Genomic DNA, 26197 nt, shown 5'->3' with positions numbered 1-26197 from the left:
ACTACTTCTCTGGGAAAATGTGATTAAGTGAGGTGATGGGGGAATGGCAGGACTGAAATGGAAACATGAGAAGTTGGCTAAGTGAAAAAGGAAGGTCTAGCAAGCTGACAAGAAAAAGCAGGTTTATACCAAGAGTGCAGATAAACCTGCTGGACTTTAACCTGGTGTTGTGAGACTTCTTACTGAGTTTACCCCAGTCCAACGCCGGCATTTCCACATCTGTGCTAAGCAAGCAGACCTTATGAAAATCAATAGGCCATTAGGAACCTACAAGTACTGGGTTCATTTTCCGCACCCCCCCCCCCCCCCTCCAACCCACCACCCACTCCTTCCTACTTAACCATAAAATACTGAAAAGGTGAAGCTGTAAGTGCAAGATTTTATAGATAATTTGATTTAATAACCAAAGCAATAGTGGATCGAGCCAAGCTAAGTTTCACGTGGTTTACAAAACAAAGGCATGACATTTTAATTCAGTACAGGCTATTCAAATGGTGACACTTTCCCACATTTAATCAGACTCTACTCCTTTCAGCTTCCTTTTAAAAACAGTTGCTAAGAGTAGCAAAATCCATTAAAATCAGTAGCATGCGCATCAGTAGCATCAACATCTTCACTTTGTGTTTTTTGAAAGGTAACAAATGTGTTCGAGCACTATCTAGCGATTAACAACAAATCCCTTTACTTTTAAACTGGGTGTTGGAAATTGTAACAACCCAATCAACAGTGTAGAATTCACTGACTTTTAATGCGATCTATTTTAAGGAAAGTGGTGATAACTAAAAGAAAATAAACAAGACTTGTACTTACTGGCGTAGGGCATCTTCTGCAACCTCAGGGTGCCCCAGAGTGTTTCACAGCCAACAATGTAATTTTGAAGTTTTGTCATTATTGTGTTGTAAGGAATTTCAGATTGTGAGGTTGCCCAAAATTTTCACTAAAGTTAACTTGTGGAATTTGCCACTCTACAAATACTCAATGAATAGCTAGGGTGTGGAGAAAGGTCAACTTAATGTAAGGTAGGTCCATTCAAAAGTCTGATGGCAGCAGGGAAGAAGCTGTTCTTGAGTCAGTTGGTACATGATCTCAGACTTTTGTATCTTTTTCCCGGTGGAAGAAGATGGAAAAGTGTATGTCCGGGGTGCATGGGGTCCTTAATTATGCTGGCTGCTTTGCCGAGCCAACGGGAAGTGTAGGCAGAGTGAACGGATGGGAGGCTGAAACAAAATTGATGTAAGTGCAAAGGTCCCAGATCTTGTTGTCCTGATTTGTTGTGGGCATTCTGCAGTGAAATGGCCATTCTGGTGACCAGCAATTATACTATCTAATTGCTAGCCTGCTTTGAATGGAGAGCATTACTGTTGCAGAATTAAAGATCCTTGCATACATTGGCTCCTCGGTGTCCTCATCAGTGGCCATTTGTTTTGTATTGAATTCTCTCTCTTTTTTTGCAGGATGAAATTAATTCAACAGACACATCTGTTGTCATTAGTTCGTGTTCCTTGGCTGAAGCACGCCATCTGCTGGATCACTTTCTTAAAATGTCTATCGATAAGGTGAGAGGTTCATCTATAACTTATTTTTCTATCTGTAGAAAAGTACCACTGATTAACTGTCTTCTAAGGGGTGTAAAGCAGTCAGAAAATAAAATAATTTGTATTGTAGCCACCTAGTTTCAGTCTCTCCTGTCACTCCTTCACTCCTTGATCTGATGCATTTCCATGATATGAGCCAATGTTATCAAAGAACAAAGAGAACAAAGAACAATACAGCACAGGAACAGGCCCTTCGGCCCTCCAAGCCCGCGCTGCTCCCTGGTCCAAACTAGACCATTCTTTTGTATCCCTCCATTCCCACTCCGTTCATGTGGCTATCTAGATAAGTCTTAAACGTTCCCAGTGTGTCCGCCTCCACCACCTTGCCCGGCAACGCATTCCAAGCCCCCACCACCCTCTGTGTAAAATACGTCCTTCTGATATCCGTGTTAAACCTCCCCCCCTCACCTTGAACCTATGACTCCTCGTGAACGTCACCACCGACCTGGGAAAAAGCTTCCCACCATTCCCCCTATCTATGCCTTTCATAATTTTATACACCTCTATTAAGTCACCCCTCATCCTCCGTCTTTCCAGTGAGAACAACCCCAGTTTACCCAATCTCTCCTCATAACTAAGCCCTTCCATACCAGGCAACATCCTGGTAAACCTCCTCTGCACTCTCTCTAAAGCCTCCACGTCCTTCTGGTAGTGTGGCGACCAGAACTGGGCGCAGTATTCCAAATGCGGCCGAACCAACGTTCTATACATCTGCAACATCAGACCCCAACTTTTATACTCTATGCCCCGTCCTATAAAGGCAAGCATGCCATATGCCTTATTCACTACCTTCTCCACCTGTGACGTCACCTTCAAGGATCTGTGGACTTGCACACCCAGATCCCTCTGCGTATCTACACCCTTTATGGTTCTGCCATTTATCGTATTGCTCCCCCCTACGTTAGTTCTACCAAAATACATCACTTCACATTTATCAGGATTGAACTCCATCTGCCATTTCTTTGCCCAAATTTCCAGCCTATCTATATCCTTCTGTAGCCTCTGACAATGTTCCTCACTATCTGCAAGTCCAGCCATTTTCGTGTCGTCCGCAAACTTACTGATCACCCCAGTTACACCTTCCAGATCGTTTATATAAATCACAAACAGCAGAGGTCCCAATACAGAGCCCTGCGGAACACCACTAGTCACAGGCATCCAGCCGGAAAAAGACCCTTCCACTACCACCCTCTGTTTTCTGTGACCAAGCCAGCTCTCCACCCGTCTAGCCACCTCCCCCTTTATCCCTGAACAGATGGTTATTTCAGCTGGTTCATGCCAATGGTAGTGGTCTGAAGCAGTTCTGATGCCTTTATTTTCCATACAGTGACATGTGATGAACTGCAAAGTACATATTTGTTTTGTTTTATGATGAAGCCACACCAAGTGTATTATTTATTCCAAGATGCATTTGGGATGAACCTGTGCTTTTCAGCATTTACTCGTTTGTACGGTATGTTTGAGATCCCATAAAGAGCTGACATACCTTATGCCGGATGCATATCAATATTTCATAAATGAATATATCGGCGGCACAGTAGTTACCACTGCTGTCTCACAGCGCCAGGGAGCCGGGTTCAATTCCCATCTTGAGTTACTGCCTGTGCGGAGTCTGCATGCTCTCCTCATGTCTGTGTGGGTTTCCTCCGGATGCTCTGGTTTCTTCCCACAGTCTGAAAGGCGTGCAGGTTAGGTGCATGGCCATGCTAAATTCTCCCTCAGCGTACCCGAACAGGCACTGGAGTGTGGCGACTAGGGGATTTTCACGGTAACTTCATTGCAGTGTTAGTGTAAGCCTAATTGTGACGCAAATATATTAATAAATGTCCTCACAAGGTGGCTCCTCCATTAGCTCAGTAGCCTGAGCAGTGTAGATCAAGAAGGTCCCAGGTTTAGTCTTTGTGGTGACTTAGCTGATCTAAATGATGGCCGTAGTACTAAAATTGCCTGTAGTGCCACATTGACCCTAACTTATACTTCTGATCAATTTCTACTAAACCCTAGCTGGATGAGTATATATTAGGATAAGGCAGAACTGGGCTTATACATGATGTCCAGGGGCTGAAGTATCCTTCTGACTGACTTGTAAAGAGAAATTTTAACACTCAAAGGGGAAGCAACTGGGACGCATGGCCCACCTGCCCTGGAGTATACAGAAGATCTGGCCCATATTAATGACAAGGCCTCACATACATTCTGCCAGCCATCTGCCCACTCAAAACAGGCAGTTAGTTGGTCACAACAGGAAAAAATTGAGACTGCCCATTGGAAGTGGGCTAAGTCATGGGATGCGGAAGTTTGATGGGGCCTCACTGGTGGGGAGGGGGCAGAGCCCAGTATAACTGAGATGCAGACGTTCATTGTGGGGCCTAGACAAGTTCCTTATGGCCCCAAAGTTTAAGTTTAAACTTGCCTTTAGAGCATGAGGGGAAGAGATAGAGTAGACAGGATAAAATTGTTTCCTTGGTGGAGAATTCTAGAACCAGTGGACATTGATATAAGATCAATGGCAGCAGGTGCAGAGGGGGCATGAGGAAAAAGTTTATGCAAAGGGTGGTGGGTGTCTGAAATTTGCTGCCTGAGTTGGTGGTGGATGCAGAGACCCTGAACACTTTTAACAAGTACCTGGATCTGCACCTGAAATGCTGTAAGTAACAGGGGTATGGGCTGGGTGTTGGAAGGTGGGATTAGAAAGGACATCTGAATGTCTTTGGGCTGGCATGAACAAGATGGGTTGAATGGCATTCTCCTGTGTAACTTTTCGATGGTTCTATGATTCACACTGATTTCATTGAATGGAGCATTTGGAACTAATAGACAGATGACTGAGACATTGAAAGTTATTTGATATTTGTGCGACTGTTCTCAAATTGATGTTTGTAAGAGGTGAAAATAAAGAATTGATGAATGGAGGGGAAAAAGAGGACAACATGTTTCTGAAAAATAAATAAAATGTAGCCTTGGCTGCTGATTATTATGAACTCTGTTTGGAGTATTCATTCCCCAAGGTAGAATGTCAGCATTACAAAGTCATATTTCCTCTTAATATTTAGTGAATGTTTAATAACATGTATACAATTTGAAGACAGGAAGAAAGACTTTGTATTGCAAGCAATTCCTCTATTGGCTGATAACCTGATTAGGCACTCCCGGCATGGAGCAATGCTGGGAGGACTGGTTAGGAATTTTTGGGCCTCCAATGCCTGATGTCCCCTCTTTCTGGTTAGAGGTAGAAAATTAAGGGCACCATTCCCTTGATTTGTCAAGGATGATCATTGCTTGGATGCCAGGAACATCTTATTGGGTAATCAGCTAGATAAAGGACATCACGAGTTGCTTTGGAGTATTGTGAGCAGTTTTGGGCCCCGTATCTAAGGAAGGATGTTCTGGCCTTGGAAAGGGTCCAGAGGAGGTTCACAAGAATGATCCCTGAAATGAAGAGCTTGTCGTATGAGGAATGGTTGAGGACTCTGGGTCTGTGGGAGTTTAGAAGGATGAGGGGGGATCTTATTGAAACTTACAGGATACTGCGAGGCCTGGATAGAGTGGACGTGGAGAGGATGTTTCCACGAGTAGGAAAAACTAGAACCAGAGGGCACAACCTCAGGCTGAAAGGACAATCCTTTAAAACAGAGATGAGGAGGAATTTCTTCAGCCAGAGAGTGGTGAATCTGTGGAACTCTTTGCTGCAGAAGGCTGTGGAGGCCAGGTCATTGAGTGTCTTTAAGACAGAGATAGATAAGGGGATCAGGGGTTATGGGGAAAAGGCAGGAGAATGGGGATGATAAAAAAAAAAGCAACCATGATTGAATGGTGGAGCGGACTTGATGGGCCGAGTGGCCTAATTCTGCTCCTATATCTTATGGCTAGGGATAAAGGACATCATGGGTTGCTAGGTGACATTGCGTGCTAATTTTCAAGGCAGATCAGTCTTTAAATATATTTGGATTATTTAATTAATAACATGGACAAGTAAAAAACCACAATAAAATGACGTCACCTGAGGCTCCCTCGTTCCTGAGATTTGATTAAAATTCTAATTGGAAATTTCATTCATATTGGTGTAGCAGTTCAGCAGCTCTAATGAAGGAAACCGTTCTCTGCATTAGTTTCAGATATGGAATGGCAGAGCAGAGCGTCACCCTAATGAGTCCCTTGAAGCCTCACATAAATGATCTGGGATAAATTCAGTTGCTGAAAAATGTTAAGCATTTTTTAATATTGTCTTGCACTCTTCCATTGTTTTCAATTGCAGGGCATGCAGGTGGCTCAAAAAGAGGCCCAGATCAAGCTGTTGGAAGGTCGATTAAAGCAAATAGACGTGATGGATTCTGTTCCAACTCAGCTGATTAACATGTTAAGGGAAAAAGCTGAATCCATTCCTGAACTCCAGACATTACTTCAAAGTGTCTCGCAAGGTAATGTGCGCTCGCTCGACTGGTCACAACACTAGCTGCTCCAAGCTGTTCCAATACAGATAAAACACTTCACCTGTCCAAGAGTGTGGAAAGTTGCCTGAGTATATCCTGTCCACAAAATGTAGGACGTATCCAATCTGGCCCATTACTACTGTCCCATCAGTCTACTGTCAGTCATCAACAAAATGGTGGAAGGTATCATGAACAGTGTTTCAAGCGACACTTACTCAGCAGTAATCTGCGCACCAGTGCTCAGGTTGGGTTCTGCCAGGGCCACTCAGCTCCTGACCTCATTACAGCCTTGGTCCAAACGTGGACAAAATGGCTGAATTCCAGAGCTGTGGTGAGAATGACTGCCTTTGACATTAATGTAGCATTTGACCAAGTGTAGCATCAAGGAGCCCTAGCAAAACTGAAGTCAGGAATCAACAATAAACTCTCTGCTGGTTGGAGTCATACCTAGCACAATGGAAGATGGTTGGGGTTGTTGGAGACCGATCATCTCCCAGTACGTTACTGCAGCAGATCCACAGGGTAGTGCTGTGGCTCAACCATATTTAGCTGCTTCATCAAAGACTTTCCCTTCATCATAAGGTCAGAGGTTTGCTGATGATTGCACAGAATGTTCAATTCCATTCAAAACTGCTGAGATAACGAAGTTGCCCATGCCCATATGTAGCAAAACCCAGACAAAATTCAGGCTTGGGTTAATAGGTGGCAAGTAATATTTGTGTCAGGCAAGTGTCAAGCAATGACCATCTCCAACAGAAGAGAATTTAGCATCACTCATTTGATGTTTGATGGGCAACCTATGCTAATTTCCACACTGTTAACATCTTGGGGATTACCATTGACCAGAATTTTAACTGAACCAGTCCATATTAATAACAAGAGAACAGATCAGAGGCTGGGAATTCTGTCATGAATGACTTGCCCCCTGACTCCCCAAAACTCCAATGACCCCAAGACACAAGTCTGGAGTGTGATGGAGTACAAAAACAGAAAATGCTGGAAAATCTCAGAAGGTCTGACAGCATCTGTGGTGAGAGAATAGAGCCAACGTTTCGAGTCTAGATGACCCTTTGTTTCAGATTCCAGCATTCGCAGTATTTTGCTTTTATCTGTGTGCTGGAAAGCTCTTGCCGGGAAAAGTTCAGTTCCAACAACACTCAAAGCTCAACATCATCCAAGGCAAAGTAGCCCTTTTGTCAGCACCTCATTCACCATATTGAACATTCATTCCTTCCACCATCAGCACAGAGTGGCTGCAGTATCTAATTCTTACAAGAAGCACTGCAGCAACTTGCCAAGGCTGATTTGACCACACCTTCCAAACACACCTCTACAACTCAGCAGTTGCATAGGAACACTTCCTGGTGTAAATTCCTCTCCAAGTCTCACACCATCCTGACTTGGAAATATAATTTCCTTCACTATCATTTGGTCAAAGTCCTAGCACGTCCCCTCCCTAACAACACTTCGGTATACCTACAAAACAGGGGGGTACATCTTCCGGTTCTGCCCGTCGCAGGAACCATCGCAGGCGGGATGGAAAATTTGACAGAACATTGAAAGGTCCGTTGTCCTTGGGAGGGGATTTCCAGTCTTGGGGCAGGCAGAACCAGAAAGCCATGCCCATCGACTGCAGCAGTTCAAGAAGGTGGCTCACCACCACCTACTCGAGAAAGGTCAGGGATGGGCAACAATTGCTGGCTTCACATCCATGATTGAATTAAACAAAGTGTTGCAGTAACAAGTGAACAATACGCTGTTTAGCATCGTAAACAAAAGATTTTGTTTTGCACGAGGCATTGATTTGAAATTGATAGATTAGGGAATTGATCATTTTGCACGATATGAATCACGTAAGCGGCACTGTATGTACATGTGCTCAGCAAATTCCAATAAAATCTGACGTGTATACACAAATCAATGGGAGTTAAATCAAAGGGCTGTCATAGTTCCTCAAAGATTTAAAAAAGGAAAGACTTTTTTCCACTTTTCGAACACACAACTTTCTTGATCTCAGTTCTGAGTGCATTCCCATTTTACAAATAGAAAAAAGGTCTGAGGTTCTGCATTGTTCTGCTTTGGTTCATAAACACCAAGTAACAAGACCCACAGGACTAATGATACAAGAGTATTGTTTACACGGGTGAATTATGGGACAGAGTCTGAATGAGAATGTCAAATTGAACAATCAGCTGTTCTTTATAATCTAACCTTTGTGACTTTCAGAAAACGGAGAGCTCAGCAGTGACGATGAAACATCCGAGTGTAGCTTAGGGCTAGATAGCAGGTAAGCTTTTGATAAGTGCTTATAACAAATTTCACTATTCATTGGTAAATTGTTTAACTGAAGTCCTCTCCTAATATTATATTGCTATCGCTGATTAACTGCACCAAAGAATCAGGTGGATAATATTGTTTTGGGAGTATTAGTAATATATCAGTACAAATAGCGAACTTAAGAATGTATATTCAGCCCTTCCGGTGAATTGATTAAAACAGCAAATAGCTACAAGTCAGGGAGATCCCAGGTTAGAATTCAGCCATGGCAACAGCATGGGTATCGCAATTGTCCTCAGCACTTGTGGGATGGAAGATGTGCAGAAATGATCCAAGGTCCCAGCTATTATTGCTAACCAGCAAATTTGATGGATGTGTGCGTGGTTGGGTATGTATTTCGGTAGTAGTAGGTTATTTATTAGTCACAAGTAGGCTTACATTAATACTACAATGAAGTTACTGTGAAAATCCCCTAGTCGCCACACTCCGGCGCCTGTTTGGGTACACTGAGGGAGAATTTAGCACGACCAATGCACCTAACCTGCACGCCTTTGGACTGTGGGAGGAAACCAGGGCACCCAGAGGAAACCCACGCAGACACAGGGAGAATGTGCAAACTCCACACAGACAGTGACTCAAGCCAGGAATCGAACCCGGGTCCCTGGCACTGTGAGATAGCAGCGCTAACCACTGTGCGACTGTGCCGTCCCACAGTTGGGGCCAGGATCGAATACTGTAGTCAAAAGGGTTTGCTGATGCTCTCCACCTAACCTTACAAATGAAGAATGGTCATTTGAATGTGGAACAAGTGACCACATGCCCTTGGAACCATATTTCCAACATGGAGGGGAGGAAAAGGAAAAAGGCTTAAAATGTTTCCATTCAGAAATTCAGCAATATTTTATTTAATGTATAAATTATTCTGAAATGTTGATGTGCTGACTTCTAACATGAGTTTCCTACAGGGAAAAAAGAAAGTAAAAATTGATTTGTGTAAAATAATGAAGGATTTGAATGAACATGATTGCTTCAGTTAAGCTCATTGCTTATATTGCCAACATCCCAAGAAGCGTTTTGATTGCAAAATAGTTTACATTGTTTTCAACCAGTATTTGAGTACATTTTAATGTCACTGGTAAATTAGAAGACATTTTAATATCAAGAATACTATGGGCTATAAAGTATTCCTAAGAGCATCATATGTTATTCCTCTGCTGAGTGCCAATAATAAGTTACTATTAGGGCTCCAAAAGAGACCGAGCCCACTGCAAATCCATCTCTGATGTTTCTCCTTGATTGCTAATGCTGCTGTCTTGCAATGTACCTAGTTGGAAATTGATCTGATCTTTACCAGATTAATGGCATTAATCTGTCACCTACACAAGGGAAGCCTGTTACATATTTTCAGTGCACTTGTATTAAAAATAAAAGGCACTTGCCTTTTGGGCTAAAAGAACCTACGGTGAGCTGATATCAGCTGACAGAAATCATTGGCACAATTCTGGCCAGATTTTTTTAAGTTTACACTAGATAAAGTCGGAAGCCAGCCATGTGACAATTCACTGTGAATCATCCGTCGTTGGAAAAATCAGTTATATTTTTCAATTGCATACACTGGTAAAGTATAAAATGTTTATGTTAATTAATTATGATTTTCAAGTTGAAAATAATAGATTGTGTTTTAAAGTTTGTTCACTATTTACCTGCCCATTCCTGAGATGTTGAATCTGTATATTTAAACATTTATTGCAATAAGATCTATGTTTTCTCTTTCCAGTTTAGCATCCAGTTCTTACTCAAAGCGTTCCCTAAGCCAGGGAGATTTTAGAATAAAGGTATGACTGTTATTTTATCATCGAGATGTGTTACATTTATACACTTTTTAATGCCAGCAGGTATTGGGTGGAATTCTCCCGTTCTCATGCTAAGTGCCCATGCAGGTGTGCTTTCCGCTTGCATTTGAAGTGTCTGTCAGGTGGGATTTACCCACACCACATAGGTATGAGGGTGGCCGAACTCCGCCCTCAGACCCCTCACTCAGACCCCCACTGAGCCCCCTCAAACCCCCACTGAACCACCCCTTCCTGCTCAGACCCTCCCACACTGTCCTTTTTTCCCTGGCATCCTAGTGTCAATACCCTGGCCTGGCACCTTGGGCCACTAGGGGGGTTGAGGAGGTGGATCTAGTGGCCGTTTGCCTCTCTGCCGCTGCCAGGCTGCAGAGGAAGGGTCCTGGGAGTTGGGTGGGCTTGGGCTAGGGGCAAGGGGTTGACCTCTCTACTCTCTCCTGGGATGGGGGACTCATGGCTGGATTGCCCTTGCAGACCTGAAGATCACCCCTGGCATGGTGATTTCAGTAAGAAGTTTAACAACACCAGGTTAAAGTCCAACAGGTTTATTTGGTAGCAAATGCCACTAGCTTTCGGAGCGCTGCCCCTTCATCAGGTGGAGTGGAGAAATGCTCACAAACAGGGCATATAAAGACAGAAACTCAATTTACAGAATAATGATTGGAATGCAGTCTTTACAGATAATCAAGTCTTAAAGGTACAAACAATGTGAGTGGAGAGAGCATTAAGCACAGGTTAAAGAGATGTGTATTGTCTCCAGACAGGACAGCCAGTGAGATTCTGCAAGTCCAGACAAGCTGTGGGGGTTACAGATAGTGTGACATGAACCCAAGATCCCGGTTGAGGCTGTCGTCATGTGTGTGGAACTTGGCTATCAGTTTCTGCTCAGCAACTCTGCGCCATCGTGTGTCGTGAAGGCCGCCTTGGAGAACGCTTACGCGAAGATCGGAGGCCAAATGCCCGTGACCGCTGAAGTGTTCCCCAACAGGAAGAGAACAGTCTTGCCTGGTGATTGTCGAGCGGTGTTCATTCATCCATTGTCGTAGTGTCTGAATGGTTTCCCCATGCCTCGGGACATCCTTTCCTGCAGCATATCAGGTAGACAACGTTGGCCGAGTTGCAAGAGTATGTACCGTGTACCTGGTGGATGGTGTTCTCACGTGAGATGATGGCATCCGTGTCGATGATCCGGCACGTCTTGCAGAGGTTGCTGTGGCAGGGTTGTGTGGTATCGTGGTCACTGTACTCCTGAAGGCTGGGTAGTTACACAGCAACCTCTGCAGGACATGCCGGATCATCGACGCAGATGCCATTATCTCACGTGAGAACACCATACACCAGGTACACGGTACATACTCTTGCAACTCGGCCAACGTTGTCTACCTGATACGCTGCAGGAAAGGATGTCCCGAGACATGGTACATTGGGGAAACCATTCAGACACTACAACAACGGATGAATGAACACCGCTCGACAATCACCAGGCAAGACTGTTCTCTTCCTGTTGGGGAGCACTTCAGTGGTCACGGGCATTCGGCCTCTGATCTTCACGTAAGCATTCTCCAAGGCGGCCTTCACGACACACGACAGCGCAGAGTCGCTGAGCAGAAACTGATAGCCAAGTTTCGCACACATGAGGACGGCCTCAACCGGGATCTTAGGTTCATGTCACACTATCTGTAACCCCCACAGCTTGCCTGGACTTGCAGAATCTCACTGGCTGTCCTGTCTGGAGACAATACACATCTCTTTAACCTGTGCTTAATGCTCTCTCCACTCACATTGTTTGTACCTTTAAGACTTGATTATCTGTAAAGACTGCATTCCAATCATTATTCTGTAAATTGAGTTTGTGTCTTTATATGCCCTGTTTTGTGAGCATTTCTCCTCTCCACCTGACGAAGGGGCAGCGCTCCGAAAGCTAGTGGCATTTGCTACCAGATAAACCTGTTGGACTTTAACCTGGTGTTGTTAAACTTCTTACTGTGTTTACCCCAGTCCAACGCCGGCATCTCCACATCATGGTGATTTCAGGCAGCCCTGTGATCAACATCTGCATTCCTGCCTGTCAACTGTGAAAATTCTGAAGTGGCCAGGTCACTTTAACTCCCAGTCACCTGGCAGGATTTTAAATCACTGTCGCACTCCATTCTGCAGCAGAGATTTCCCTTTCCCCTGTGTTTAGTTTACCCCAACTTTGATTATCATTGAAAAGTACTGTACCAACATTATTACTTAGCGTGCCCTTTTGTAGTTGATTGTCCCTGTGTCACTATTTTAAGTTTAACATTTTAGTAGTTCATTTTAGTTGGTGGTGATTATGGACATAAAATAAAGAGACCTTCAACATGTTCTTGCAATTTAGAGAACTCTGATTGTGATGACGGTTTATGTTTTTAAAGAATGTATGCATGCCACATCTGCTCCTACTTGACCTGATAATCGTTACAATTACATGTGAATTTTACATAAAATTGCTGCTAATTAATCACAAGAAAGGTTAGTTAACTCACTTTTTACATTTTTTTAAAACTGTCTTCAAGTTTTAAAAAAAAGAATTGCTCCAAGGTGGAAATGATTGCAAAGTCTTTCTCAAATGTTGCACTAATGCTTTCTGCCTAATTGATTAGCACTGCTGCCTCACAGCGCTAGGGACCTGGGTTCAATGCCTGGCTTGGGTCACTGTCTGTGCAGAGTCTGCACGTTCTCCCCGTGTCTCCGTGGGTTTCCTCTGGGTGCTCCGGTTTTCTCCCACAGTCTGGTTAGGTGCATTGGCCATGCTAAATTCTCCCTCAGTGTACCCGAACAGGCGCCGAAGTGTGGTGACTCAGGGATTTTCACAGTAACTTCATTACACTGTTAATGTAAGCCTACTTGTGACACTAAGAAATAAACTAAACTAAAATAAACTAAAACTAATTGAGGTTGGCACAGGACCTGGTACTAGTATTAGAACTGTATTGCTACCACAACAATTTTTTTAATTATTAAACTAACATGTTTGTTTTTGATTCTTCAAAATTATCATTTTGATTTTTAATTTATAGACTGAGCAAAAGACTGAGCTTCAGTACTGGGAAGGTTATAGCTCCGCTCTAGACTTGTCCTCTCCAAGTTTAATAAGATCAGCTGATATTAAAGAGAATGGCATCAAGCCAGTTGACGTCCTCTTACGAATTCCAAAGGACAAAGACCCCATTGCTTTCCAACCCAGATCTGGAAATACCTTGTAAGTCAACCTATTACTTATTTTTTCTGCAGTTAGGGGTCAGTTTAACTCAGTTGGCTGGACGGCTAGTTAGTGATACAGAGCAATGTCAACAGCATAGGTTCAATTCCCATACTAGCTGAGGTTATTCATGAAAGCCCCGTCTTCTCAAGCTTACCCCTCGCCTGAGATGTGGTGATCCTCAAGTTAAATCACCACCTGTCAGCTCTCTCCCTCAAAGTGGAGAGCAGCCTATGGTTATCTGAGACTATGATGACTTTACCTTTATTCTTGCAGTGGACAGTTGTGTGCCATGTTTTATTCCAAATAGCAAGATAACAGATACAGCCTGTAAACTAGTGAGTTTGGGAAAACTTCAACCAGCCAACTGTTTAAGTTATGGAAAATGGAAATAAGCCAGTAGGCTCGGTTGTTCACATAAACCTCAAAATTTAGGTAATCTGAGCCGAGCACAAACCTTTTTCAAAGAAATATGTAACTCTGATGCTAAAATATTTTTGCTACCTATTTCAAGATTGCCATAGGATCCCACCCTTTTCCAAGTGTAGGGTACCAGAATCCCATTGCACTCATGATTTCTTTTTAAAGGCATTGACTCCAAGTTTTGCTACTTCAGTCATAGACTGTTGTTGCTAACCACTGTAACAACAATATAATTGACATTGTATATGTGATCTGAGTCTGGCACGATCCAACATATGCAGTTTTCTGACTCGCTTCAGTGTCAAGTCCACCAAAATCACTGTGTAAATCCATTTATAACTTGTCCATCTTTTCTTAAGTGTCAATAAAATTCAATTGTCCTGTGCTCCTTGAGCTGTCTGTTGGCGACAGAGTGACACAGCAGAGTTGTGCAATGAGTTCTTGCACAGTGATTGAAATTTGGAGCTAGAATCCTGATCTGCTCTCGGGCACATTCTGATTTGAACAGCTGCCATTAATTTGTTCAGGTTGTGAACAAAGTGCAGCATCCTTGAGCAGAACGATTTTAACCCAGAAACCTTAAAGGTCCCCAGTCAAGATGGTGAGCGACTTGGAGAGGAACTTGCAGGTGGTGGTGGTGTTTCCCACATGAAGACTTCCTTTGTTGTTCTAGGAGTTTTCTGCCCGGAAAGTGCTGTCAGAGATGCCTTGGCGAGTTGATGCAGTACATCTTCTAGATACCAGAATTGCTTTCATTGTGCTGTATTTAAAAAAAATCTAATGTTTTTAATCTGAGCTTCCTAGTGATAAAACTTCGACAATATGAGCTGAAATGCATTTCCGTGCCCCAGTCAAATTATTCCCTGCTTCACCCGAAAACTATACTTCTTCACTTCACCTGTGCCTCCTGAGGATGGGAAATATTGAAATAAATATGCAATAAATTTGTGCAAAAGATTAATTAACAACTTACTAATGACCTTTCTCTTCTCCAAAGTCCCAGGCAATCTGCTAAGAAGCTGCAAGATACTTCACCACTCTCAAGGAGAAAGTCCTACGAGAAAGTACAGATCTCAACCGACAAATCCAGGTAATTATAGGACAAAATAGCTCATCCGTGTGTACACATGATAGAGTACTGCTATTTGAAATAAATATTTACTTCCATTAAGATATTGCATGAAAAGTTAATGCAGGTGTTATTAAAATATGGCTAATCATGATCATTCCACTACATTAGGACGGCACAGTGTAAGCACTGCTGCCACACAGCGCCCAGGGACCCAGGTTTGATTCTGGTTTAGGTCACAGTTTGTGCAGAACCTGAACGTTTTCCCCGTGTCTGCGTGGGTTTCCTCCTGGTGCTCGGGTTTCCTCCCACAGTCCAAAAGATGTGCTGGTTAGGTGCATTGGCCATGCTAATTTCACCCTCGGTGTACCCGAACAGGCGCCGGAGTGTGGCGACTAGGGGATTTTCACAGTAACTTAATTGCAGTGTTTATATAAGCCTACTTGTAACACTAAGAAATAAATTTATTCTCGTACCTTGGGTCTTAGAAATTGAAATTTGGAGGCCTTGACCAGGCAAAGGTTGACATCCCAAGAATTCCAAGGGCGGCACGGTGGCAAAGTGGTTAGCACTGCTGCCTAACAGTGCCCAGGGACCCGGGTTTGATTCCTGATTTAGGTGACTGTGCGGAGCCTGCACATTCGCTCCATGTCTGCGTGGGTTTCCTCTGGGTGCCCCAGTTTCCTCCTCCAGTCTGAAAGATGTGCTGGTTAGATGCATTGGCCATGCTGAATTCTCCCTTAGTGTACCCGAACAGACGCCAGAGTGTGGCCACTAGGGGATTTGACAGTAACTTCATTGCAGTTTCAATGTAAGCCTACTTGTGACACTAAAACATTAACTTATTCCCGTACCTTGAGCCTTAGAATTGAAATTTGGAGGCATTGACCAAGGAAAGGTTGACACCCCAAGAATTCATGAAATGTTTTAAATAGTTTGCAGCACACAATTCAGTTGCCATCATTAGTTATTTTGCAAGTTCAAAAGTTGGATGCTCTACTTTGGACTAGATTCCACCTCATGAGGAAATTCCATCCTTTTTTGAGGTTTTGGATAACATCCTTAAACACCAACAGTTTGGATGATTAGAGAATCAGATTTCATTATGCATTATGACTCCCAAAGGTCCAGTCATCATCGAAAATCACATTGCATCCAAGCCAAAGTACTTATCCCTTGACCTATCAATGTGTCAAAAATATTGCAATTAGTGTCAGTCGATCCTGCAACCTAGTGGGCTTTGCTCGTCCCGAAACCGTAAAATCCCGCCCGAGGTCAACGGACCTTCTCATGCTTCGCCCCCTTGCCCGTTCCAATCCCAGTGCGGGCAAGCCAGTAAAATTCCAGCCAGTGTGTCTCATAAAAGTATTGACAGGGATGAAATTTTTGATCACTGTAAATTTAGATTGACAGGATTTCACTAATTTACTATTCATTTTTTCATATGCAGCAGAATGCAAAGTTATTCATTTTTATTGAGTATTTTAGTATAATCACTGCAATAACTAAGAGTTTGTATGTCTGTTATAATTGATTGTTCTTAAGCTGCAGTTTAGTGGTGCAGTCACACTACAGATTTAGTTTTCCCAATTCCCCACTGTAACTTCAGCAGAAAATTGGCAGAAACCCTACAGAATCAACAAAAACAGCCATTCATGATATTTCTGCAGGGTTTTTTTGCTAGTTATGGCAGGAGTTCAGGAGAAAACCTGGAAAAATTCCAGACATTGGAAGATAAATCTGGCTCTGAACCCCAAACTGACTTCAAAGCAAAGCGAGATTACACCCTCAAGATATTCCTGATTCACTTTGAGCCAGGTCAGTTGCATACATAGACTTGGGTTACATTTACATTACAAGTAGCAGTCTCAGGCAATGAACTGATGTTCCAGTTGTTTTGTAAACACATTGGGGGGCATTTTCTAGCCTCCCCATGGCATTTCTTGCAACAGGAGGCAGTGCACCGTATGCCAGTTGATGGATCTTCTGATCCCGCCACTGTCAATGGGATTTCCCATTGATTACACCCCACGCCACTGGGGGTATACTATTGACGGGACCAGAAGATCCTGTCGGCGTGAACAACCACAAAATTCCGACCATTATAACATATTTTCCTGAAACAGCTGTTGAATAGAGTTGCATTCAAATCTGCCAGTTGTTATCAGTTTTCAGTAGTTCTCTTCTGAGTCATTAGGTGTTGTGCCTTATCTCTCATCCAGTTTCAACAGAAAACGCAAAGAAAACTGGTAACAGAACATAGTCCTTAGCTGCCATTTTGGATCCATTTTCATTTTCATTTCATTAGTTTCTTAGTTTTACTCGTGACTTTCTCGATATCATGACCTTGGTTTTCAGATTGTAGTGTCAACATTAACCCTTTCATTTTGAATGTTACCATCTGTGTTATGATTAGAAACCTAGACTCATGAGATTCAGACCAAATTTCTAATTCGTGCAGAATACAACTAAGCTAGATTAGTCTCTCCTTCAGAGCCTTTTGTATTTGCCTTTCAAGTTGTGCAAAGTATGTCCCCTTCATTATTGGGGGAAAAAAAGGCTATAAAAGTTGAATCATAGAATCCCGACAGTGCAGAAGGTAGCTATTCAGCCCATTGAGTCTGCTCCGACTCTCTGACAGAGTATCCCAGCCAGGCCCCCCCACCACCCAATCCCCGCAATCCCACATATTTACCCCATATTTACCCCGTTAATCCCCCTAACCTACACATCTTTGAACATTAAGGGACAATTTAGCATGGCCAGTCCACCTAACCAGCACATCTACAGACTGAGAGGACGAGAGCACCCAGAGGAAACCCACGCAGACAGGGGGAGAACGTGCAAACTCCACAGTCACCTGAGGCCGGAATTGAACCTGGGTCCGTGGTGCTGTGTTTGGCAGTGCTAACTACCATGCCACCCTAAATAAAATGAAAGAAGGAATGAGTAGGCTTAATATTTAATAAGTTGCATTAACTGCATGCTGAATGATTACTCAGCTTTGACCAAATCGATTGTTCATTGCAGGACTGATTGGAGGTCCTCTGAAATTAATATAACTCCTCCTTCCTCTCCTCCTACCCGTGCTCGTAATGACAGGAATGTGTTCTCCAGACTCACCAGCACCCAACTTCAGACTTTCCCTGCGCATGACAAGTAAGTGCACAACAGTGTGAATTTATACAATCCTCTTTTTGATAAATACACTCATGAAATTATGAAAAATTGCTCAAATGTGTTGACTCACTGTAATTTCTGAAACTTTAGGGATCCTTTTATGACCTGATTCTAACCTCTTATGAAATTGTCTTGTATGAAATATGAAATCATCACTAAGATAGTTTACTTTCAGGATGATTATACATTTTGAAAAATGCAATCCTTTTAAATTTAACAAGTTTATCCAGAAGTTCACTATTGCCAATTTCCTCAATTGTCATTTCATTTAGGTGAGGCTGGGATTGATTCAATCATATAAAGGAGATAGTAGAAATGGTGATTAACTTGATGAATTATATATTGAACATTAGACAGTTTCTCTTCAGAGTAAAAAATACCTTCAGTAATATGCAATCTATATGTTGATGTTCCATTCATATTAGAATTGAAAATAATATCCTTGTAAACTGACTTGACAATTTTTCATTGTAGATTGTAAAAGTGAAGTAACTACTTTCTGAAAATGCAACACTTTCATTCCCAAGTATTTTCCTTTCAGAGTTCCCATTATTTTCTCAAGGAATTGTCTGATTCAGTTAAGTTACAGTGGGGAAAATGTCCACAATTTCTTTCCTATATGTAATGCGATGGCGTTTCTAATGCTTTTTGAAGAGAATCCAGAACTCCATAATGTTTACATTATGACACTGGCTTCACACCAGCCCCGATTTTGGTTAACGATCTCCATTCTGTTCTAATGATAAGGTAGTCAAAAGCTATCTCTATTGCATGATATTAACCCATAACAATCTGTTTAACGTTTCAGCACCTGCTTTTCCTATACGCTACTGTGCAGTCTATGGATTATTAAGCTTATTGTTTATGCCACTTAACCTAATATAAGTTTCATTGAAGAGATAAAGAGAGAGAGATTAATTGTGTTCCCCATAATCAGAGCTTTAAGTCTTTGAAACTGGTTAAGGGTGGGAGAATGGAATATTTTCTTTGTTCGGTAGAAATACAAACACTTGCGTTATTTTTTCTCTTGGAATCACTGTCCCAGTGCTGCTTCAATCTAAATTAGGCAAACGTTCAATGCATTTAAGAAGTCAACATTGATTCAGGCAGCTAATCTGTGTGGACTAATGCCCATTGGGTACAACAATTCAGTGATCTGGGATTAATCTGCTTGTAGCTCTAAACTAGAAATGATAATCAGAGTTTTCTACTTGTGTTTTCTGATCATTGGAAATGTCATTCTGCCTGAAATAATGCTCATGAAATACCTGTTGTGCTAACTTGGTTTTTTAACTGCAGTCCTCACTGCTTAAAGCAGGCCCATTGGAACGTCATTTGCCCACTAAACACAACACAGCAGTGATAATAAAACTAAAATTCATTGCACAGAAAGTATTGATGGCTGTACACAGTCGAGGTTAACATCGTTATGAACGTAAATATTTGTGAAAAGTCTTTAAAACTTTTACCATCTTCATAGGTGGACATAAAATAAGACACATAAAATTAGCTGACCAGTAGTTATCTTCAGGCACAAGTAATAAATTATTTACTCAGGATTAAGAAGGTGAATGCCATTTTAGAGAAATTTTTAATCATAACTTTTCTTGCAAGCAAAATGTTGGGCGGGACTTTCTGCCACATATGGTGGCTGAGTTGGCCCGCCAATATCCGGCGGTGGGATTTTCCAGTCCCGCTGCTGTCGATGGGATTTTCCGTTGTTCACGTGCTCTGCCGCCAGGGATCCGGTGGCGGCGAGGGATTACTATCGGTGGGATCAGAAGACCCCGATGGTGGGAAGGGCCGAAAAATCCAGACTATAGATAGCTTACAGCAGAGGCAACATTTGTATTACAGCCCATCCTTTAGCTAATTTAGCATTTACCCAAAACAATTAGTGGCAAAATTGAACACAACCGTAATTAATTCTCTATCCTTACGCAACCAGCTTGCACAAGACTTATTCTGCATGATTAATTATTGAAGTGTTTAAAAGATTTCCTGTAGAAAACCTTTTGCAAGAATAGCTAATTGATCAACCTTAATAAATGTAGTAGTTGTATGCAGTCTTAACAAGATTAGCAGCACTGGTTTGTAGCCTGCACAGTCAATTCCGATATCTTGAGCTTTATGTAATGTTAAGACCAATATAGTTTAAGTTTTGACAGCCATAATTTCAGTTGGATGAAAATAAAAATCTTTTAAAAAGAATGTACTTCATTAGAAGTTGTGGAAGCTCTTTGATTACATTCTAATAAGGTAATAACGTGAATAAATGCAACTGTTGCTGCCCAAAATAAACTGAGCACAAAAACTGCTGTAACTGGAGGCTTTGAACTTAACCATTATCCACTTTCACTCATGTCATCAGTTTTTGGTTAATAGGTGGTAAGTAACAGCCTGTTTTAAACATAGATTTTCTAAGTAGTAGGACTGTAATGATCATGAACCTTATAAACGCAGGTCCCTGGTGCCCCATTTGATGATTTCCTGCAGTCCACTTGCTGTCAAACTCTTGTCAGCTTTGTTTAATATTTTTTATCTATGGCTGTCTAATCAGATGTTCCATATCCAACTCGGAATGCTGGATTTTTCCATTCTCCACACACTTGAGCCTTGTTTACCCATGGGCAGAATTTTATGGCCCCTCCTACCGGTAGAATTTTCCATTCCCGTCGAAGTCAATGGACTTTAGAATGGCTTGCCTGCATTTTCCAGGCCCCAACCCCACTGCGGCGGGGATGTAAAATTCTACCCCATAGGTTTTTTTAAACAGTTATTTTTCTAGAGTTTGATCAAAATGAGATTCATGTGAATTTTGCACAACTGCAAGTTATTAATTTGCATTACTTAAAATACAACTTTTGATACACATTGTGCTTTGTGCTGATTCTGAAGACCCTCCAGGAAGCATATTTGAAAGAGGGCTGTCAATGCTGTGTGTTTACCTGTCTCTCAGAACTCATGAACTTTCTAAAAACATTGCAGTTGGTAAATGGAATCGACAAGTTCCTCTTATGTTTCTTCTTCACATTTTCTGTATGTTTCCCTGTTCCAATAACATTAACTGTGTTGGTCTGCGTCATCAAAGTTTGTCTTTTTCACAATGTTTGCTGTGTGTATACATGTCTGAGACACCGTGCTATGCGTAGGTATGCCAAGTAATATTTTATTTAAAGGTTCTATTATCATTGCCTTGCATTTGGTACTTTATTGCATGACTGTAACTTGCTTACAGTCCAGTGTGGATTACATGCCTCCTGAACACGCTTTTAATTATTATACCAGAAGATTTAAGTAAGAATATTTAGAGGAAGAAAATAAAAGCTGGTAAGGGACTTAAAATACTTTGTTATTCTTGTATGATGAATAAAGTAAAGTTGCAGAAGATTTTACTTAAAGTTTTGTTTCTGGTATTTTTAATTTAAATCTACCAATTTGACCCAAATTGATGTAACAATCAAGGTCAGCATTATATCTGTAGATATAGATTACAACACAGTTCCAAACACATTTCTGGAGCAACTCTACTAAGACAGTGCTACTACTGCTGTATATTCAAAATATGTCCAGTATACTGCAAGCTAATCCCACATTCAGAATGGCTTCTGAAAGTACCAGTTTTGTTTTGGAATCAATTTTGAGAAGGTTGGCTGGCTTGTTGCAAAAGCACACTGATCCTGGTTTACTTGCAATTCTGTTTGGTGATTTTTGGAAAAAATTCCAGGGTTTAACATTTCATCATATAATTTCAGAACATAACAGATTTCTTGACACTGCAGTTGTAATTGCATTCTTATTCGCAGCTCATACACACATTTTCCCCCTGAAAATAAAAAAAACCCTGAGAATTGAAGGTGTAGAGCAGTCAAGGTTGGTTTGGAAGAGAAGGTTCAACACATGTATCTGCACACAGTAAAGGGATACAGCTGGAGCTCCTTAGAAATCTCCATATGGCAAGCAAGACGTTTTCATAGAATCCCTACAGTGCAGCTGGAGGCCATTTAGCCCATTGAGTCTGCAGTGACTTCCAACAGAGCATCGTTCCTAGATCCTATCCCTGTAACCTCTTGTACTTATGCCACTAATCCCCCTAACCTACACATCTTGGGATACCTAAGGAGTAACTTAGCATGGCCAGTAAACTTAAGTGCGAATGTTTAGTGAGTTTACTATGTTAGTATGCTCAATTTTTAAAGCTTGCATTCCACTCGCAGAAATTGCTAAAGATATTGGCCAGAATTCTCCGACTTCACCCGCGACTGGGATTTTCCGGTCCCACTGCAGTGAATAGAAATTTGGCTGAGTGCCAAATTCTCCATTCTCGCTGGCAGCGGTGGCAGGGTGAACGAGATCAGAGATTCTCTTGGCTCCCCAGTTCAGAGATTCAGGAATTTGAACTTTACTCTTAATTGACACTTGGGAGTTAAGTTTAAGTTTATTTATTAGTGTCACAACTAGGCTTACATTAACTGCAGTCAAGTCACTGTGAAAATCCCCTAGTCACCACACTTCGGCGCCTGTTCGGATACACTGAGGGAGAATTTAGCATGGCCAATGCACTTAACCTACACGTCTTCCGGACTGTGGGAGGAAACCGGAGCACCTGGAGGAAACACACACAGGCACAAGGAGAATGTGCAGACTCCACACAAACAGTGACCCAAGCTAGGAATCGAACCCAAGTCCCTGGTGCAGTAGTTCTAACCACTACCGCCGTGCCACACTGAGTCACTTGGTGGAAATAAAGATAATTGGGAATTGAGGTAATTGAATGAAAGTGTTCAATCGGAGCACATTTTAGCTTTGCGGCATTGAGTTGAAGGATTCCCATCACACTTCTCTCATGTTCTTCCTTACTCATCACTCCACCCCACACACGCACGCATGCCAAATGTTATCTGTAATTCTGTCCAACCGTATTCCTATAACTGTTCAAGTCTCTGTCCTTCATTCGCCTGCTGTCATGATGAGAACCACACTGGATATTAGTGTTAGACATGACTAATAGAGAGTAAAACAGGGAACAATTGGATGCAGTCAGGAAGAGGAAAGAAATGCTTGCTTTGGGTGATCAAAGTGAGAGAGAGGTTGTATGAGTGACTATGGATGACAAAGTGAGAAGCCCAGGCAATCGCAGAATAATGGGTTAGTCTAGCTTGGTAGCAAATACATGCTAAAATGTAAATGATATGAAATGTAAATACCCAAAGTGATTTAACTAAGATCTCAATAATGAATGCAATATTGATTTCATTTTTAATAAGAATGCAGTAAATGGGAAAATAGGTGAACGGCTAGAATGGTGGCTGAATTTATTGGAGTGATGAGATGCAGGCTCAATTACTCAACTCAAACATGTTGAGTAGGAAGACAGCTCCAACATAGAGAGGGTATCGCCACCAGCCCACATACATCCACCCTTGAATCAGTGCTTCTCAGTGGTTAGCATTGCTGCCTCACAGCGCCAGGGACCCGGGTTCGATCCCTGGCTTGGGTCACTGCCTGTGCGGAGTCTGCACGTCCTCTCCGTGTCTGCATGGGTTTCATCCGGGTGCTCCGGTTTCCTCCCACAGTCCAAAAGATGTGCTGGTTAGGTGCATTGGCCATGCTAAATTCTCCCTCAGTGTACCCGAACAGGCACCGGAGTGTGGCGACTAGGGGATTTTCACTGTAACTTCATTGCAGTGTTAATGTAAGCCTACTTGTGACATAAATAAATAAAGGCATTGCCACCATTCCACATGCATCCACCCTTAAGTCAATGCTTCTCAGTGATTCTTCTACCTCACAAATATTAAAATAGCACAACGCAATTTCAGCCCACAATTTTCAGGCTCTAATCACCTCTTAGAAGTAGCTTGTTCAGAAGACTATGTAATGGACAGATTTGAGGAAATAATTCCTGGCAAAACCAGAAATATTCTTAAACTTTTTCCTATCGTAAGTTTCTATATATTTTGTGGCATTTGATATTATTGCTTAACTTGGCACACCTACTGTTGCTCTGCCCTGTTCCCTTCAATTACTCTACTCAGCAGTCCAACACACTGGAGCTCTTCCATCTTTCTTCCCCATAATCCTGCTGCTGTTTTGTTCATAGGTCTGATGACAGTGACTCCTCTCTCTCGGAGGTTCCCAGGTACAAGTTTCTTTTGTCACCCCTTGCATTGCGCAGGCCTCTTGCTTCTGGTCTGACTAGGCCACACGGCTGGTTGCTTTGCTGTTTGCATGTTTCTATTTGTGTTACATCTGGTCAGCACTGCATCTTGTACCAAAAAAGCAACACAATTCTGCACATTAGTTGGTTGGTTGTTGACTACTTTATTGCATATGTTTGATGGAGCATTCTAATATAAGGATGATTTATTTTCTCAGTCTGGTTTTTGGTTTATGTACCTTTTTTGGTTGGGCTGATTTGCATGCACCTTTAATTTGGTTTTGAGACGGTCAAACTAGAAGTTATCTGTCAATGTGTTTGTTACGTTGGATCACCGGGTGTTGGTAATTTTTCATTGGAATGACTAACATGAACGAATGGAATAATTGAATCCAGGGCAAAGAGTTTAAATGAATGTGTTATTAAGTAAAGTTTTGGCTGTATGGATTCACTCACAGTGTTAGTGTCAATGGTTTCAAATTCAGAATGAACATAAGGATTTCAAAACCAGTGCTCTGGTTGTTCCAATTCTATATTTCCCAGATGACTCTTCTCACCTGTTTAGTGATATTGAACGTTACAAATGCAGCTTCTATATAAACACACCTTACAACTCAACCTTATATCAGACCTCACATCAATTCACACATAAACATAAGTAAAACAAATCATTAAAAAAATTCTAATGAGCTGTTTCTTTCATCATGACTAACAACATTATTATTTTAGATTTACTGTTGTTAAGCACAGATAACATTAAAAAAAAAACAGCTCACAGTTGCTGTGTTAAATGTTACTCATTTTGGACTGCACGAGATGCCCGTTTTATGATTAACATTTTTGGTCACTTGCGCAAATGGATTGCATGCACCCTAATGGCTCAATATCTAGTTAAATGATGGTATGACTTTGGCAGTGGAGCAATCAGCCTCCTTATCGCCTGTACCAAATTCACTGCACATGCTCCATCTGCACTCCCCCAATCTTTCAAAATGTGACTGATGAGAGTACTCCTGTGAAATGGCTCATTTTTGTTTAAGGAAAAGGCACCATGCATCCACGATCATTATGCGGTAATCAGTGAACACTAGTGAGCTGAATAGCAGAGCAGGCTCAATGTGCTGAATGTCCAATCCTATTTTTAATGTTGCTTTATAACTAGGCAGAACAATAGCAGATAGATATTAATAGAAAAACATTAATGCAGGCAAATATATATTACTATTTTTAGGAAGGAAAATAGATGCATTGCCTGCAACAGCTGCAACTTATATTTACATGTGTTGTTAATGTCACATGTAGTGAGACATTATGGGTGGAACTCAAGAATAAGAAGGGTGAGATCACAATGTTGGGAATGTACTATAGACCTCCCAACAGCCCGCAGGAGACAGGAGCAGTTGTGTAGTCAGATACTGAAAAGGTGTGAAAAAAGCAAGGTAGTTGTGGTGGGTGACTTTAACTTCCCCCATATTGACTGGGACTCCCCTACAGCCAGCGGCCAGATGGAGAGCAATTTGTTAGATGTGTCCAGGAGGGCTTTTTGATACAGTATGTTGAAATCCTACCAGGGAAGGGCCATAGTAGCCTTGGTTTTGGGGAATGAGCCAGGCCAGGTGATCGATGTTTCAGTGGGGGAGCACTTTGAGCTTGGAGACCATATTTCCATAAGATTTCAGGTAGTCATGCATAAGGACAAGAGTGGTCCTCGGGTGAGGGTGCTTAATTGGGTGAGGGCCAATTACGTCCAAATTAGGCAGGAACTGGGGAATGTGGATTGGGAGCAGCTGTTTGAGCGCAAATGCACATCTGGCATGTGGGAGGCTTTTAAAGGCCAGTTGAATGAAGTGCAGGACAGGAATGTCCCTGCAAAAATGAAGGATAGAAATGGCAGGATTCGGGAACTGAAATATCGACGGATGACGAGGGCAATTGTAAGCTCAGTCAAAAGGAAAAAGGAAGCATAGGATAGGTCTAGGCATGA

At 42.0% G+C, this 26197-nt stretch overlaps 1 protein-coding gene across 1 annotated transcript in view; it reads left to right on the top strand.

Moving 5' to 3' along the window:
* kif21b (kinesin family member 21B) overlaps window positions 1-26197 on the top strand; it is a 180468-nt gene that overhangs the window by 124676 nt on the left and 29595 nt on the right. Inside the window, exons 21-27 of the mRNA XM_078197937.1 lie at window positions 1455-1556; window positions 5851-6013; window positions 8252-8312; window positions 10080-10137; window positions 13200-13381; window positions 14802-14894; window positions 17904-18032. Coding sequence (XP_078054063.1) covers window positions 1455-1556; window positions 5851-6013; window positions 8252-8312; window positions 10080-10137; window positions 13200-13381; window positions 14802-14894; window positions 17904-18032 — 788 coding nt within the window. The remainder of the gene's footprint in view (window positions 1-1454; window positions 1557-5850; window positions 6014-8251; window positions 8313-10079; window positions 10138-13199; window positions 13382-14801; window positions 14895-17903; window positions 18033-26197) is intronic.

This window comes from Mustelus asterias, chromosome 25 (assembly GCF_964213995.1).
Source record: "Mustelus asterias chromosome 25, sMusAst1.hap1.1, whole genome shotgun sequence".
NCBI lineage: Eukaryota > Metazoa > Chordata > Chondrichthyes > Carcharhiniformes > Triakidae > Mustelus > Mustelus asterias.
Note: the sequence above shows the minus strand (reverse complement) of the source record. Positions and strands in the feature narration are given on the sequence as shown.